The sequence below is a fragment of the Medicago truncatula genome, chromosome 7, assembly GCF_003473485.1.
Source record: "Medicago truncatula cultivar Jemalong A17 chromosome 7, MtrunA17r5.0-ANR, whole genome shotgun sequence".
NCBI classification, from domain to species: domain Eukaryota; kingdom Viridiplantae; phylum Streptophyta; class Magnoliopsida; order Fabales; family Fabaceae; genus Medicago; species Medicago truncatula.
This window is the reverse complement of record NC_053048.1, coordinates 52,871,127-52,886,254: the sequence shown is the minus strand read 5'-3', so window position 1 is coordinate 52,886,254 and position 15,128 is coordinate 52,871,127. Positions and strand designations below refer to the sequence as shown.

Sequence of the window (15,128 nt, the reverse complement as noted above, 5' to 3'; positions counted from 1 at the left end):
TTAAATAATATTATAACTAAAAAAATAGTATAGAAAAATAATTTTTTTTTAAGGAATATAGAAAAATACTTTTAATGAATGGTAAAATTCAAAAGTGAAAAAGTCAATCCAAATCTATGGCCTTTTTCTTTTTATACCACGGTCTTTAAATATAAACCCTTTTGAAAAAATATGAAAATTAAGGAAGTTGATTGTTGAATTAATTTTGTTGGCAATTGTCATTGTTTTACATGTTTATCCTTTAAGAAAGAGAATTAGTTAATGTTTTTATGGAAAATTTAAATGTCGAAGAAAAATATGTAATATAAATAGGAATATAATGGTAAAGAAATAATTAATGCACACTAAAATTTAAAAGGGGTCTTATAAAAAACAATAAGAGAAATTATAAAAAGAGTTTTTCTAATTACACCATGTTTAATTCTGGTTGCACCTCAAAATGACAAAATTATCCTTCCATAAAATTTAATTTTCAAAAAGCATCTTCCTTTTTTCTTGGTTACACCCTAAAATCCCTCTTCAGTTTAAGTAGGTCATGTAAACTTAGTTTCAGCAGGTCATGTAAACTAAGTTTAAGTATATACTTAAACTCAGTTTAAGTAGGTCATGTATGTAAACTAAGTTTAAGTGTACATCTAAAAGTTCAACCTTGTTCAATGATTATAGGTAATATTAGTTTAAGTATGTACATGTAAACTTAGTTTAAGTAGGTCGTGTAAACTGAGTTTAAGTGTACATGCTTAAACTCAGATTAAGTAGGTTATGTAAACTAAGTTTAAGTAGATTATGTAAACTAAGTTTACATGAACCTACTTAAACTGAATTTAAGTTAACCTCAACAATGTAAAACTGAAACTGTCGTACAGTGCAGTAGAACAAGAAGAAGAAAATTGAAACCAACGTTATTAAAAAAGAAGAAAAAATTCACTTATTTATATTCAATCGAGTGTGAATGAAAGATATTTTGATTCACTTTTTAATCTTCCATAGAGATTAATTGAACATCACGATTGTTTGATCGTTGGTGGGTGAAAAAGAATGGAATTTTAGAGTGACAATGAATGAAATCAAGATTTTAAGAAAATTTATATAAAAGGACATCTTTAATATTATCAAAAACTTTTTAAAAAAATTGGGTGTAATCAAAAATATATATAGTGTGAATAGAAAAACTCTTATAAAAAACGATAAAAGAAAAACTTAATGATTCTTGTAATTAAGGAGAGAGCTAAGATACTTGCTTCCCGCTTCTTATGGAATGGTCCACTCCCAGATTGCGTGGGGTATGTCTGTGCACATCGGGAAGAAGTTTTTTTTCGTTTACTTGGTTTTTTGGGAGTTAAATTTGTCGTTAATATTGATCAAATTTTGGAAATGTTTAAATTTTAATTTCCCATTTTTAATGTTTTGAATTAGGAAAATTTTTGGTACACTAAAGTTTTGTTTGACATCTAAGCAAAATTAATTTAAATTTAGAAAATGCCAACCACAGTCTCGGGACACTGTTTAAGGACCACAAAATAGTAAATATTTTTAAAAATAGATGTATTTAATGTATTGAAAACTAAAATATTTGACTTTTTTAAAGAATAATTACTTGATTAAGAATCCTTAAAACGTGTTCCAAAAACACTTGTTAGCAAGAGCAAAAATTTAAATCTACTTCAAAATAATTAAAATAATGAAATTTTGGAGTTTCTTCATTCAAAAATAAAGAAATTTTGAAGTTTCCTAATTGAGGTACAGATTAATTATGAAATGTTTAAGAAATTGATAATTATAGGTAACAAAGTTTTTCAATCTTTATGTCACTTTTCTGGAGTTTATATCTACATGATGAAATATGAGATAAAAACATGAAAAATCTCCGATAACAAAGTTAGAATTTATGTGTGTATTTTTTATTTTACATTATCATTTTTCAGACTTCACATGTATTTTTAACAAGATAAAATAAGATAAATTATAACGACAAAAGTGCACTAGTGCAAGGTGTGTCAAAGTTGAACACAAAAAGTTAATTACAATAGCAAAAACAACCGAACCCAAAAAAGAAGCAAAAGGAAGCAGAAAAGAAGAAAAGCTACACGGTGAAACTCGTGCATGGTAAAGGGTTCGGCAACTACCCATGATAATTAAAAGGAAAATTATAATTCTTTGCATTTAACTATAAAAAAGATAGCAGCATAACTTTATCAAACAACCGATATCTTTGTTAATATTTGTTATTCATTTCCTTCTAACACAAAGAGTCAAATCAACCATATTAACCCTATTTTTAAAGAAAATATGTGTAATTAAATTTAATCTTTCTTAAGAGAAAAACATAACACCTTTAAAAAAGACATATGTAATTAATAATCTATTTGATAACGTATCACATATTTTATTTGACAAACCAGACTTCGATAATTATTCACGTGGTGGAAGTATGCATCATACTTAAAATTCATTACGGAATAATTTTTCATCTGCGGGGATAGCTCAGTTGGGAGAGCGTCAGACTGAAGATCTGAAGGTCGCGTGTTCGATCCACGCTCACCGCATAATTATTTTTTATTTTTTTCCTTTTTCGAGCTGAGTATGTGGTCGGAATTGTGTCATGGATCAAAAAGCAATTGCGTTTTGTCGTGTTAATTATGTATGGAACATTTAGTTTTGAGATGTAGATTTCATTAGTTTTGAGAACCGTAATTATGTATGGAACATTTAGTACGTCTAATTAGGTGTCAATCCATTTTTAAACCGTTAAAATTTGCTCAACAAATAAGCATGATTGTTGATGCCTTTGAACTACTATGCAAACCGGTTCATTTGGTGTTGGTTGCTTAATTCATAACTAGTCTTTTATGACCTCAAATATAAGTAAATTAACCTTTTTTTTTTAAGATAAAATTACACTTTTAATCCCTTAACTTAATTTCAGGTAACAGTTTGGTCATTTATCTTTTTTTCATTTCAATTTGGTCTTTTTTGTCCATTTTTATATACATTTTCAAGCTTCAAATCTAATATTCTTATACAAACATAGACGAGGATCATAGATTTGAAGATTGAAAGATCATAAGAAAATAAAATCATGAATTTTAAGCTTAAAAATTCATATGAAAATGGACAAAAAGGACCAAATTAAAATGAAAAAAAGATAAAGGACCAAACTGTTACTTGAAATTAAGTTAAGGGACTAAAAGTGTAATTTTGCCTTTTTATTATTTGCCTTTTGTTTTTGTTTCCTCTTCACCGTACATAGTATTCAAGTTGTTGCTTCTTGCATATAATTTTATGAGTTGCTTCTTGTTCATTACATCATAGCAGCACATAATATGGATAATCAATATCAACACTGGTGAACTGTTGTCATACCAATATTCTCACAAAGTAAAAAAATAAAATAAAACAGCACTTATATCTATAGCATTATTTTAAGTTATAACATACAAAGCTGAAAATCAATGCTTTTCAATTAAAATCATAATAATCCTTGTATATTAAAATCATAATGCGGAGGAAGAAAGAAAAAAGTCTAATTGTTGATTCTGGCAATCGGTAGAAGGCTTTCCTTATAAACTATTATCTGGCAAAGTGAATAACCTTTAACACCAAGCTCTTCAATTTTCTGTGTGCTTAAATTAAATGAAACTAGTTCATCATCTTCTTTTCTAAAGAATATATCACCCGTCTTACCAATTCTAATAGGATGGTCGACACAAGACAAAGAACCCACAATAAAAAGTTTGATCCATGACTCCTTCACTCCAATTTCACCTAAAATTGATATGTGAAAAATACCGGTATTTACATAATTTAAAATACATTCAATTGATCCATTTAACACATTTAAGTGTCTAAACACAACTCTAGAATCAATATCATCCATAGTTGAAGGTATCAATGTTTTCACAAATACCTCATTGCTCAAGTCAAATGAAACCAAATAAACTTCATCTTGCGTTTCACTTTCACCCCACGAATGGCACACTCCATCTGCATACACTTGAACACCCCCACTACAATCATATTGTGTAGGGCATATCTATATCAAATTTCCTCCAAGAGTTACTTTTCAAAGAATATATCTCCCACAAGGAAGAGTGATATCCATCTTTCCATGTCTCAACCTCATCTTCGTAGGTTTTTGGGAAAAATACTATATGACGAATCACCTTATAGTCATTTCTAACTTGATCATAGCTAAATCCATGAAGACTGATACTGAGATGCCAACAAGGAGAATCAAACGCAAAAGGACTCAGAGGAGTAACTTTGAATTCACTTGTAGCTCTATTCCACAATACAACTCTCTGTAATTCTTGAATACAATGAATGCCCCCAACTCTCCCAGTGTCTTCAATACAAAGAATTCCATTAACACTTGCATTGCCATAAATATTAAAGTTAAAGTCAAATTGCTCTTGAAAAGGATTTGGCCAATCCAATTTGACAATATTATCAAACCTCTCACCGGCAAGAGAATACAACACAGGTGCATATATGCGACTGATATGCCATGGTGTAGAATGATGTAATAGAAGAGATGTATCATCGTAATAAGAATGATCATTAGATAGTAAATTTCTTTAAAACATGTCCATGAAATAAGAGTTTTCGAATAAAAGAGACCGTGATTTACGTGCACAACGGAATCTAATCAAAGATTTGAGAGGCAATTTTGAGAGAATAACCAAGGCAACATCATCATATATGTGATCATTAAAGGAGGTGGTTGCAGAAAGTGACTTCTCCATCTCTAATTGAAAACTCTCACTCAAGTGTTGCGTTGCGTTGTGCAGTCAGTGGAAAAACTCTGTTGCACATATTGGATGGGGACTTTATTGGATTTTATAGAAACATAATTTTGTTTGAAATTCATAAACCTATAACTAACAATAAAAAAAAAATTCGCTCCTAGTACGGGGATAAACGCCTAATATTTTTAGGGGGTTAATAGGCCTCTACCCCCCTGTAATATAGGTCACTTTTGGTTTTACCCCCTGTAAAAAATAAATTGGATTTGGTCCTTGTAAATTTTTTTTGTTTTGGAAAAACCCCCTAGACCAGCTGACTGTGCATTTTTGCTGATGTGGCATGATGCGTCACCTTTTTCGGATGACGTGGCGCGCTGACTGTATAATTTTTTTTATTTTTTATTTTTTATGGGGTACACGTGGCATTTATGATTGTTTTTAAAAAAAAAATTAAAAAATTCTTAAAAAATTGAAAAAAACGAAAAAATATTTTAAAAAATAAAAATGATTAAAAAAACGAAAATAATTATGGAAAAATAAATAAAAATATAAAAAATCTGGAAAATTCAAAAAAAATCTCGAAAAATTTAAAAATTCTAGTAAAATGAAAAAAATATAGAAAATTTAATAAAATAAAATCTGGAAAAATTAATATATTTCAAAAAATTCATATTTCCATAATATTTTCAAAAGAGGAAAATTTAAAAATTCTGAAAAAAAAAAAAAAAAATCATATTTTTTTTTCGAAATTAAGAAGTTTTAATTTATAAAAAATTCAGCAACTTACAATGTTTCAAAATTTATGAATCTAATAAGAATAGAATTAAAAATGAAAGTTCAGATTTTTCTTTCGAAATTAAAAAGTTTGTTTTTTTATTTTTTATACAGAAAATGAAAATATTGGAAAGTATATTCATAATTAAAAAAACATAACATTAGATCATGAAGAATAGAATTTCGATTTTTTTATAATTTTAATTTAATTCAGATTTTATTTAATATTTTTTTTGAAAAATTCGATATATATTAATTTTTTTTATTTTTCCAGATTTTTTTATTAAATTTTCTAGATTTTACTAGAATTTTTAAATTTTTCCAGATTTTTTTTAAATTTCCATAATGATTTTCGTTTTTTTAATCATTTTTATTAATATTTTTATTTTTCCAGAATTTATTTTATTTTTTCGTTTTTTTCAATTTTTTAAGAATTTTTTATTTTTTATTTTTTATTTTAAAAAATCATAAATGCCACGTGTACCCCATAAAAAATAAAAATAATTATACTGTCAGCGCGCCACGTCATCCGAAAGAGGTGATGCAGCATGCCACATCTGCAAAAATGCACAGTCAGCTGGTCTAGGGGGTTTTTCCAAAACAAAAATTTTTTACAAGGACCGAATCCAAAATCTTTTTTTTACAGGGGGGTAAAGGTCTATTAACCCTATTTTTAGGTATTTAGTTTTTGGGTTAAATATGTTTTTTGTCCCTATAAATATACTAACTTTTCGTTTTAGTCCCTCTAAAATTTTCCTTCAACTTTTAATCTCTTAAAAATTTTTCATCTTCACTTTTGGTCCCTCTTTTAAAGTAAATTCATATATATTTTTCATATTTTTAAATAAAATTTTGAAGAAAAATTCATAATATTTTAAAACTCTCTCTAAAAAAATTAGAATTTTTAACAAAACATGAATTTAATATGAATTTTTATATTTTTGACGGTTAAAAATTCATATTTAATTTATGTTTTGTTAAAAAATTCTAATTTTTTTGGAGAATTGTTTTACAATATTCTACACATTTCTGCACAATTTCATTAAAAAATACAAACATTAACTTAAAAAAAGGGACCAAAAGTAGTGATTGAAAATTTTATAGGGACTAAAAGTTGAAAAAAATTTAGAGGGACTAAAATGAAAAGTTGGTATATTTATAGGGACCAAAAACATATTTAAAGAATTTTTAGGTGTTTTGTTGTTTTTTATTTCGAAAAAAAAAAAAAAGCAAACTTAACAAATTTATAATAAGTTTTTTTTTAAGGAAAATTTATATATAAGTTTTAAAATTTATTATTGAGGTTTGCTTTTCTAACACAAATATTTTGGTAAATTCTTCTTATTTCCAAGAATCTTTAACCTATCTATAATCAATTACAATATATAAAGAAAATACATGATTTAGACTAAATTTTTTATTATTTCAATTATACTCTTAAACAAACTTGCTATTAAGAAAAAAGATAGGAATTTTTATTATATTTTTTATATTATTGAGAAAAGATTAATATAGTTTATTACTATTTAAAATTGGCAAACATCTTTAAAACTCTCAAACATACATATATCAAAATTTCATAAAAAAAAACATTGCATATAATTTTCACATGTTAAAGCAGGAAAAAAAAGACAGACGTGCACGGAGCGCTAGTAAAAGTAATAGAGGAAATTGGGTTTTCTTTTAAACTTAAAAAATAGTAGTTATTTGGTAGTTGTGTTTTACTACGTTTTAATAGATAAAAAAAATTGTTTTATTCTTGAGAATAAAAAATTTCACCCTTTTAATTTGAGAATAAAAACCTCTAAAAAAATGAGCATAAAAAGTTGTGCGTATATTGTAGGCTTAATTGCACTTTTGGCCTCTATCTTTCCAAAAGTTGCAATTTTGGCCCCCTAACTAATTAAAATACAAAACAGCCCCCTATGTATTGGATCTTTGGCAGTTTTGGCCCCCAAGGCCACTTTTGGCCCCCTATCTTTCTACTTTTGGGGTCAAAACTGCCAAAGATCCAATACAAACGGGCATGTTTTATATTTTAATTAGTTAGGGAGCTAAAATCGCAACTTTTGAAAAGATAGGGGTCAAAAGTGCAATTAAGCCTATATATTCAAGAAAATAAATAGTACCTATGAACATTGCATTTTTTTTTCTATTGGATTTTTTTATTGAAGGATATATTGAATTTTTTATCGTTAAATAAAACTGTCGAAGTACTTATGATAGGATGAGAAAAATTGGACCCTTGAACTTTGTGCAGTGGCAACTGGCAAGCAGAACAAATATATGGAACAAATAATGGAAATTTAAGAAGAAATCCGATTATGTACACACCCAGTTGATTGGGTTTTTATCTTACCAATACCAGCCCCCCTTTCATACACAAACAATAGGACAGACCAAAACAAAAACCCAAGCATATAAAAGGGAAAAACAAGAATCTAAAATGCTACTCGAAAAAACAAAAACTACCACTTTATACATCCCAGTAAAAACCATTGATTCTCGAAAAGAATCCGCCTTTGAGTCGTGTGTGCCGTTACCCTCTGCTCTCTTCTCTAGAACTCTGAATCTCACTCCTGTCTGTGTCCGAAAATTCCCTCTGGGAGTCAATTTCTGCACTACCCCCTTGATTTCTTCTCCTGTGCCTTCGATCCTGAACATCCACACAATGAAAAAATAAAAGGCCAGTAAATTCATTTTGAAAAAGGAACCAAAATTATAAGATTAATCTTCTGAATGAGAATATAACAACTTTTGTGTTCTAATAAACTGTTCACATAACAATTTTATGACGATGAATAAACAGTTGGATCACCTGACTTGCTGGTTCAATATTTTATACAATTCCACCAATTTTATACAATCCCATGACTGCACACAATCCACCACATCAGGACCGTCTGATCAAAGACCGGATGATCCAGATTTCAAGCTCTGTATGTTTTATTTAAAACATAAGCAAAATCTGCATTGAAATCTGGACCGTCCAATCTTAATCAAACAGTCCAGATGTGGATAACTGCAAACAGTCACACTACACACAATCCAAATCCATCATGATAATGGTCGCCTTTTGTCCGTCCAACAATTTCGATCTCTCTCTCTCTCTCTCATACATATATTAGCGGCCAACATATATGATATTAATACTATATGGTTGGTATCCCATCAGAAGTTGTATGAGTGTTGCCTCCACAACATAAATTTTTCGGAAACTATCGCTTGCGACAAGCCATGCTAGCTTGGCTTAGTATTAGCACAGTAACATTAGTAAGCTTTTAATGATTTAATGACGGAGTGGGGAGAGAACAAACCTCTCTTGCTAAAGGGTATTCCTCTGACTCCAGCATACGTACAACCTGGCTCATCTTGGGTCTTTTCTCAGAATCTGGATCCACACATCTTAAAGCAGTTAAGAGAGCCCTTTTCAAAGCTCTGGTTGATGGCTTCACCTCAATGTTTGGGTCAACCACTTCTTCTGATCTCCTATTTCCAACCATCATTTTCAGCCAATCAACTAGATTCACCTAAGAGCATTGACGTTTCACAGTAAAGGTCAATAAAAACCATTGATAAAAAAGTTTCCATGTAGAAATAAGTAACAAAAAACACATTTATTGTTAATAAATAATAATAAATATTAATGGAGCAAAATTAATCCTCTATACAAACTATCCTCTGATAATAATTGCCGGTGCCAGGCCAGAGTTCATACTTCGTAGTTAAACTAGATTTAATCATTAACGACTCAAATTAAAACTAAATCTAGAGGATGCCAACTATCTATTACTATGTTAAAAAGTGCACAGTAATGGATTTTGTTCCATAGAAGAGTGCCTCATAGTCATAGTAATAATAGTAGTAGTTGAACAGTGAGAAATGTTTAGCTGTTCGAGCAGAAGAAAAAAATTCATTGCAATGTATCATTCAATGTATATGCCACCTTATCTGTAACACTCAAAATGTTGTTAAAAAGGAAGGAAGCTGTGACCCACAAAGCTTAGCTGGTGAACATTGAAAGGTATACAGCAAGAAGGAACAAACTCTAGTAGAATAGTAGGGACAGCTAAAAACATACGGACATGATAGTTACTAGCATTCCTGATAATGTTGTTCATGTTTCCTGTTTTTGAAAGGGATGCTTCAGAAGCGAAGATTAACTTTGAATCCTAACTGCGATTTAACAGCTCAATTTTTAACCATAACGTCATCCTAATGAGGTTATGGTTAAAAATCACGTATCAATATCATAAGATCAGTCATGCACCAGACAATTGAAAACATAATGGTATACGATGTATCTGATAATATGAACAAATATGTTCTTAATAGTATATTGATAGAAGCAACTTTTATTCTCAAATTGACCGGAAAAAGGATGAGGTGTAGTCTATTTGAAACATTTGTGAAGATAAGCCACAACTGCACAATATTGAATAAATAAAGCTTACATCTAACACTTCAGGATTATTAAGTAAATCAACGCAATCAAACGCACATACTTCAAGCTGGATTTTGTCCCAGAGACATAATATTAGTTTACTCACTTCATTTGTCGGACGACCATAATCAACTGGATCCCTTCCAGTGATTCCTTCCAATAGCAAAACACCAAAGCTATAAACATCACTCTTCTCATTTAGAAGGCCAGTGTTTGCATATTCAGGAGCCACGTATCTGTCAAAAATTTAGAGAGAAAAAGCATATAAGAATTGATTTTTCTTAAAAATAGTATAACAATACTTAGCAAGGGAAAAATTCACCACTCTCAAGGGTGGAGCAAGAAAATACTGACCCAAAGGTTCCCATAACTCGAGTTGTGACGTGACTCTTCCCAGCACCCAGTAATTTGGCCAGACCAAAATCAGAAACCTTAGCATTGAAATCATCGTCAATTAATATGTTGCTTGACTTGATATCTCGGTGTACCACCTTTGGCTCAATTGCTTCGTGCAAATACGCAAGCCTGAAACGAGTATATTGCTTTATACAAGGACTACAAAGAAAATGAAAAGCATAGATGTAGAGGCTCACGCTTTGGCTGTGCCAAGGAGAATCTTGATGCGTGCTTCCCACGTAAGATAGCCATGGTGACGCATGGCTCCATGAAGCCATTGCTCTAAGTTTCCATTATTGACATACTCATAGACTAAAATCCTGAAAATGTATTTCAGATTAAAGAACTTGCAATTCATATTATGATCACCATTAATTCCAGCAAAAATTAAGCAGATTATGATAAAATCATATACGTTGAGGATATACTACTCATACAGTCATACTTTTGTAATTGAGAATATGGATACCTGTGAGTTCCCTCGACGCAGAACCCCAAAAGTCGAACCAAGTTTTTGTGTCTGACATGACCAATAGCTTCAACTTCCACTCTAAATTCTTTCTCTGCTTGACCGCTGTTATACCAACAAAAGAACAACTTAAAAGTTGAATTTTCAGCCTAATAATAAGGAGACGCAGAAGAGCCTATTGTACAAGGGTTTATGTATAAGCTATTTCTGGAACAAAATGTAAAATTGTTTTTCATAGACTATCATGAAGAGCTTATAGAAATAAGCTGAAAACAACTATGAACATGTCATATGTTGTTTCCGTAAGCTCTTCCAAACAGTCTCACAAGAGCCTATGTAAGTAGATTAACTTAAATAAGTCTATCCAAAAAGGCGCTAAGGAAAACAAAATTAAGGTAAACTAGGCTCAGCATTCTAATGGAACTCACATATTATTGAGTATCTTTTTAACTGCAACTGGACTTCCATTGATCAACTGTCCCTTATAAACCACTCCATAACCACCTTCACCAAGTACATTTTCTTTCGCAAACCGGTTTGTAGCAAGTTCAAGATCCCTCAAAGTAAACCAATGGCCCCAACCTAAGTGAGAGAATTCCGGAAGGCCAGATAAAGGCGAAGGAGCTGTTAAAGGGTATGAAGCCGAAGAGTGTTTGTACACAGTAACCGTTCCCGAACTACCTTCTTCACCTGATTGCGAATGTGACCCTCCACCCCCATCTCTCTCCATGTATTGATGAAATGAATCTGAATGACTACTGCTATCACCATTCTTCACCTTCTTCCCTAAACCTAAATGAACCATAACTTTGTCTGATTCCTTGTCACTGGATTTATCATGAATGGTTAAAAGTATTCCGTCACGAGGCGTAAATCCATTTGTTGATACTTGTTCAACCCTAACTTCCTTGATTTCCTTTGACACATTTGGTATCTCAGTAACAGGAATCTCATTTCTAGCTTTTCTAGATTTCTTTCTTGAAGTAAGGCAAATTGATAACACAGTGAGAATAACTATAATTGACAAACCAACTACAATTGCAATAATTTCCCAAACCTTTATACCAAAAAAAGAAGTTTTCTTTGATAATTCAGCATTCAGATTAGAACCCATTTTTCAAAAACAAACCTTGATAATAATTGACCTACAAAACATGCAATAAACAATTTAATTAACTCACATAATTGAACATATTCATAAAATACAAACATTACATTAAAATTAACAAAAAAAACTAACCTTTAGTGAAACCTTCAAAACCCAGATCTCAGAAACAACTTTGTCATAAGTGAAGAGAGACAAACAAAAGAACAAAACATAAAGGTTAGATCTTTTTGACAGCCCAAATCTAGGAAGTTGTTAGAAAAAACAAGAATATCTAAATAGGTGAAAATTGTTTACGTGGGGTGTGGAAAATGTGAATGAATCTAAGATAGAATGGAACTATCTAATGCAAAAAAAAAAAAAAAAAAAAACATATTTTTTTGTGTGATATATGATAATTCGGAAAAAAGAAGAAGAAGAAGGGGTGGAGTTATCAGTGGTAGGTAATAGATACCTTACAACTCATAAAAATGGGTTACTAATAAACAAACAAAGAAACATCAATTTCAGAATTATGTAATGTAAGGTTAGTAATAAGGTTCTCTTCCTTCTTTGGGATTTTTCTCATCTCATCTCTTTGTATGAATGTGACTCATTATCAGTAATTAATTTATTTTATTTCCATTTTGATTTTTGATTGCATGGTGTGAGGTGAGCTGTGAATTTATTACTATGGACTGTACTGCCAAAAACTACTGTACTTAACTGTAGAAGCTTGTTGTTAAGTCCAAACACTGTAGTATATTTATGTTTTTGCCATGCGTGATTTTGTTTCACAATAAATTTGCCTAATCACGCTTAGCTGTCATATCATAGTAGTAATAGAGTTTAGGCAAATTCTATGGTACACCCAAAGATATGAGTGTATTGGTACACCAAATCATTAAATTAATAGTTAAATGTGTTATTTTTTGAAGAGAAAAATTGTTTTCTATCACCTATAATTATAATAATTAAATCTTATTTATCAAAAACATCGACGAAATAAAATTTGATTTTTCTGAATTTTTAGTACTCGTAATAGAGAATTTTGATTATTTTTTACAATAAAATGTAAAAAAAATTAGTATGATTTTTATAAACAATGAAATGATGTTTTTTCTTATTAAATGATATTTTCTAAAATATAAATATCAACAAATAGCTTTTTATTTCATAAAAGTAATAGTTAATTTATAAATTTTTGAAGTAAGAGTACCGGTACACCTTAATTTGCGGGTGTACCGTAAAAGTTCCCGTGAGTTTAATGAAATTCCATAATATTAAACTTTTTTTTATATGAGAGAAAAACTTTATATTGCTTGATATGGTTGAATTTGAAAGAATACTATAGAGAGTGTTTGTTTCAAGTCATATTTGAAGATTCGTGGAATATGATAGTATGAATGATATAATTCTATGTTTGTTTTAAATTTTTAAAATTTTATTTTCTTGGAATGTTGTTTTATTCCTAAGAAAATTAGAAGGAATAAAGTTCTCATAAATGTGGAAATAAAATCATTAATTATTATCCATAAATATCGTTTTATCGATCATTTTCATGAATACTTTAAATATTAACCAAACACATTTTCTCAATAAACCTGAAAATAAAATAATAAAATTCTCATCTATCTTTCAAAAAAAAAAAAGAGTGGGGTGAAGATATAAACATTTGATATCATATTTCACCCCACTTTTTTTTATCCAGCCACAATTAAAAAAAATGAAATAATATAAATTTTTAAGTTTGGAGGGTATTTTGCACATAAGTGCAAAACTTTAAGGGGGTATTTGCAAAACATCATGTTCACTAACAGAAAAATTTGACGAATGGGATAAATTGAATAACGTTGTGCAATTTCAGGGTAATTGAAGTTTTGTTAATTTCAGAGGTTAATTGACGAAACTTAGATAATTAATTGCCTATTTACTTTATTTATAATAGTGTATTCTTCCATAAAAATACAACATGTTTTTTTTGTTACAAAATACAACATGTTTTTTTTGTTACAAAATACAACATGGTTAAGAAAGAATAAGGTTAATTATTTGCCTTTAAGAGAAATAATATAAATTTTTAAGTTCGGGGGTATTTACAAAATGTCATGTTCACTAACAAAAAAAAAATTGACAGAGGGGGTAAATTGATTAATGTTGTGCAATTTCATGGGGTAATTGAAGTTTTGTTAATTTTAATGATAATTGACGAAACTTACAATTTCGGAGGGGTAATTGCCTATTTACTCTATTTAAAATTGATAAATCACATTAAAACATCGTTAAAAACGTAAACGGTGAAAACACTGGATAATTAATTTTATCCATTATGCTATGTTTGTGGATCGAGATGCTTACTTTCGTTTTCTGTAAATAAGATAACTTTTGAAGACTTGAAACATCTTTAAGCTTTACATCATGATCATGTGAAGAGTTTATGCATCCCCAACAAATCCTAAAGAGGTCAGGAAGGTGTAAGTGATCATAACTATGTCAAACATGAGAGTTAGTATCATTGTCCGTCCTTATTGAGTGTAGTATTGTACTTAAGTGATCATTATGCTATGTTTGTCCTTATGAGAGTTATTACTTATTGTTATTGGTAGTGTAGTCTTGGACTCTCAATCGACGTTTGTCAAAGGAAAGCAAATTCTAGATGGCATTTTGATAGCAAATGAGGTGGTTGCAATGACGAAGCTAGAGAAAATTCTACGCGGGGACCATAAACAAAAAAAATTATTTTAAAAACCAGCATATGAAATTTAAGGATAGAATATATTTTTTGTCTCATAAATTATAATTTTATAGGTTTAATCCTTACAAAAATTTTATTCAATTTTTGTCTCATCTTTTTATAATTTTACAAAAAAAAAAACAAAAAAAAAAAGTGTTTTTATTCTTGCATTAATCTCTATAACAATAAATTAACGACTAAAATTAAACAAAATGTTAGGAACTTAACTTCAAAATTGCGAGTGTTGTAGATACTAAAAATATATTTAATCTGAAACTTAATTGATTCATAAAAAAAATCACAATAATTATGGACAAAACATGTTTTAAGAAGTCAATTTTATCCATAATTAATTGTTTTAATAAAAGATTACTAATGTCTTTTCAATGTAAACAATAGGTTATTTGTAAGAACTTATTATCTATTTCATTTGTTTCTCACTATTGTTGTTGAAATTTTCTCTGAATAAAACTAACAAACCA

General features: G+C 29.5%; 2 protein-coding genes and 1 non-coding gene across 4 annotated transcripts; 1 reads left to right on the top strand and 2 right to left on the bottom strand.

The window, feature by feature from the left end:
• The first annotated feature begins 2,473 nt into the window (after positions 1-2,473).
• Positions 2,474-2,546, top strand: TRNAF-GAA (transfer RNA phenylalanine (anticodon GAA)). Its single transcript has one exon. It is a non-coding gene; the product is annotated as a tRNA-Phe (tRNA).
• A 977-nt stretch (positions 2,547-3,523) lies between these two features.
• Positions 3,524-4,745, bottom strand: LOC11424459 (F-box/kelch-repeat protein At3g06240). The gene is made up of 3 exons (XM_024771105.1): positions 4,621-4,745; positions 4,119-4,497; positions 3,524-4,033 (listed from the first exon to the last, which is right to left on the bottom strand). Exons 1-3 carry the CDS (start codon positions 4,743-4,745, stop codon positions 3,524-3,526), a joined length of 1,014 nt encoding a protein of 337 aa, XP_024626873.1.
• Positions 4,746-7,802: 3,057 nt separating this feature from the next.
• LOC11423148 (probable receptor-like protein kinase At5g18500) lies at positions 7,803-12,551 on the bottom strand. Of its 2 annotated transcripts, XM_003626110.4 has the most exons (9): positions 12,388-12,550; positions 12,069-12,106; positions 11,257-11,973; positions 10,829-10,933; positions 10,557-10,679; positions 10,318-10,488; positions 10,070-10,199; positions 8,837-9,049; positions 7,803-8,175 (listed from the first exon to the last, which is right to left on the bottom strand). In XM_003626110.4, the coding sequence occupies exons 3-9, from the start codon at positions 11,940-11,942 to the stop codon at positions 8,059-8,061; spliced, it is 1,545 nt and encodes a 514-aa protein (XP_003626158.1). In that variant the 5' UTR covers positions 11,943-11,973; positions 12,069-12,106; positions 12,388-12,550; the 3' UTR covers positions 7,803-8,058. The 2 variants fall into 2 exon arrangements, with proteins under 2 accessions (XP_003626158.1, XP_039683525.1); XM_039827591.1 differs by having other exon boundaries at positions 12,069-12,551.
• Between the last annotated feature and the right edge of the window lie 2,577 nt (positions 12,552-15,128).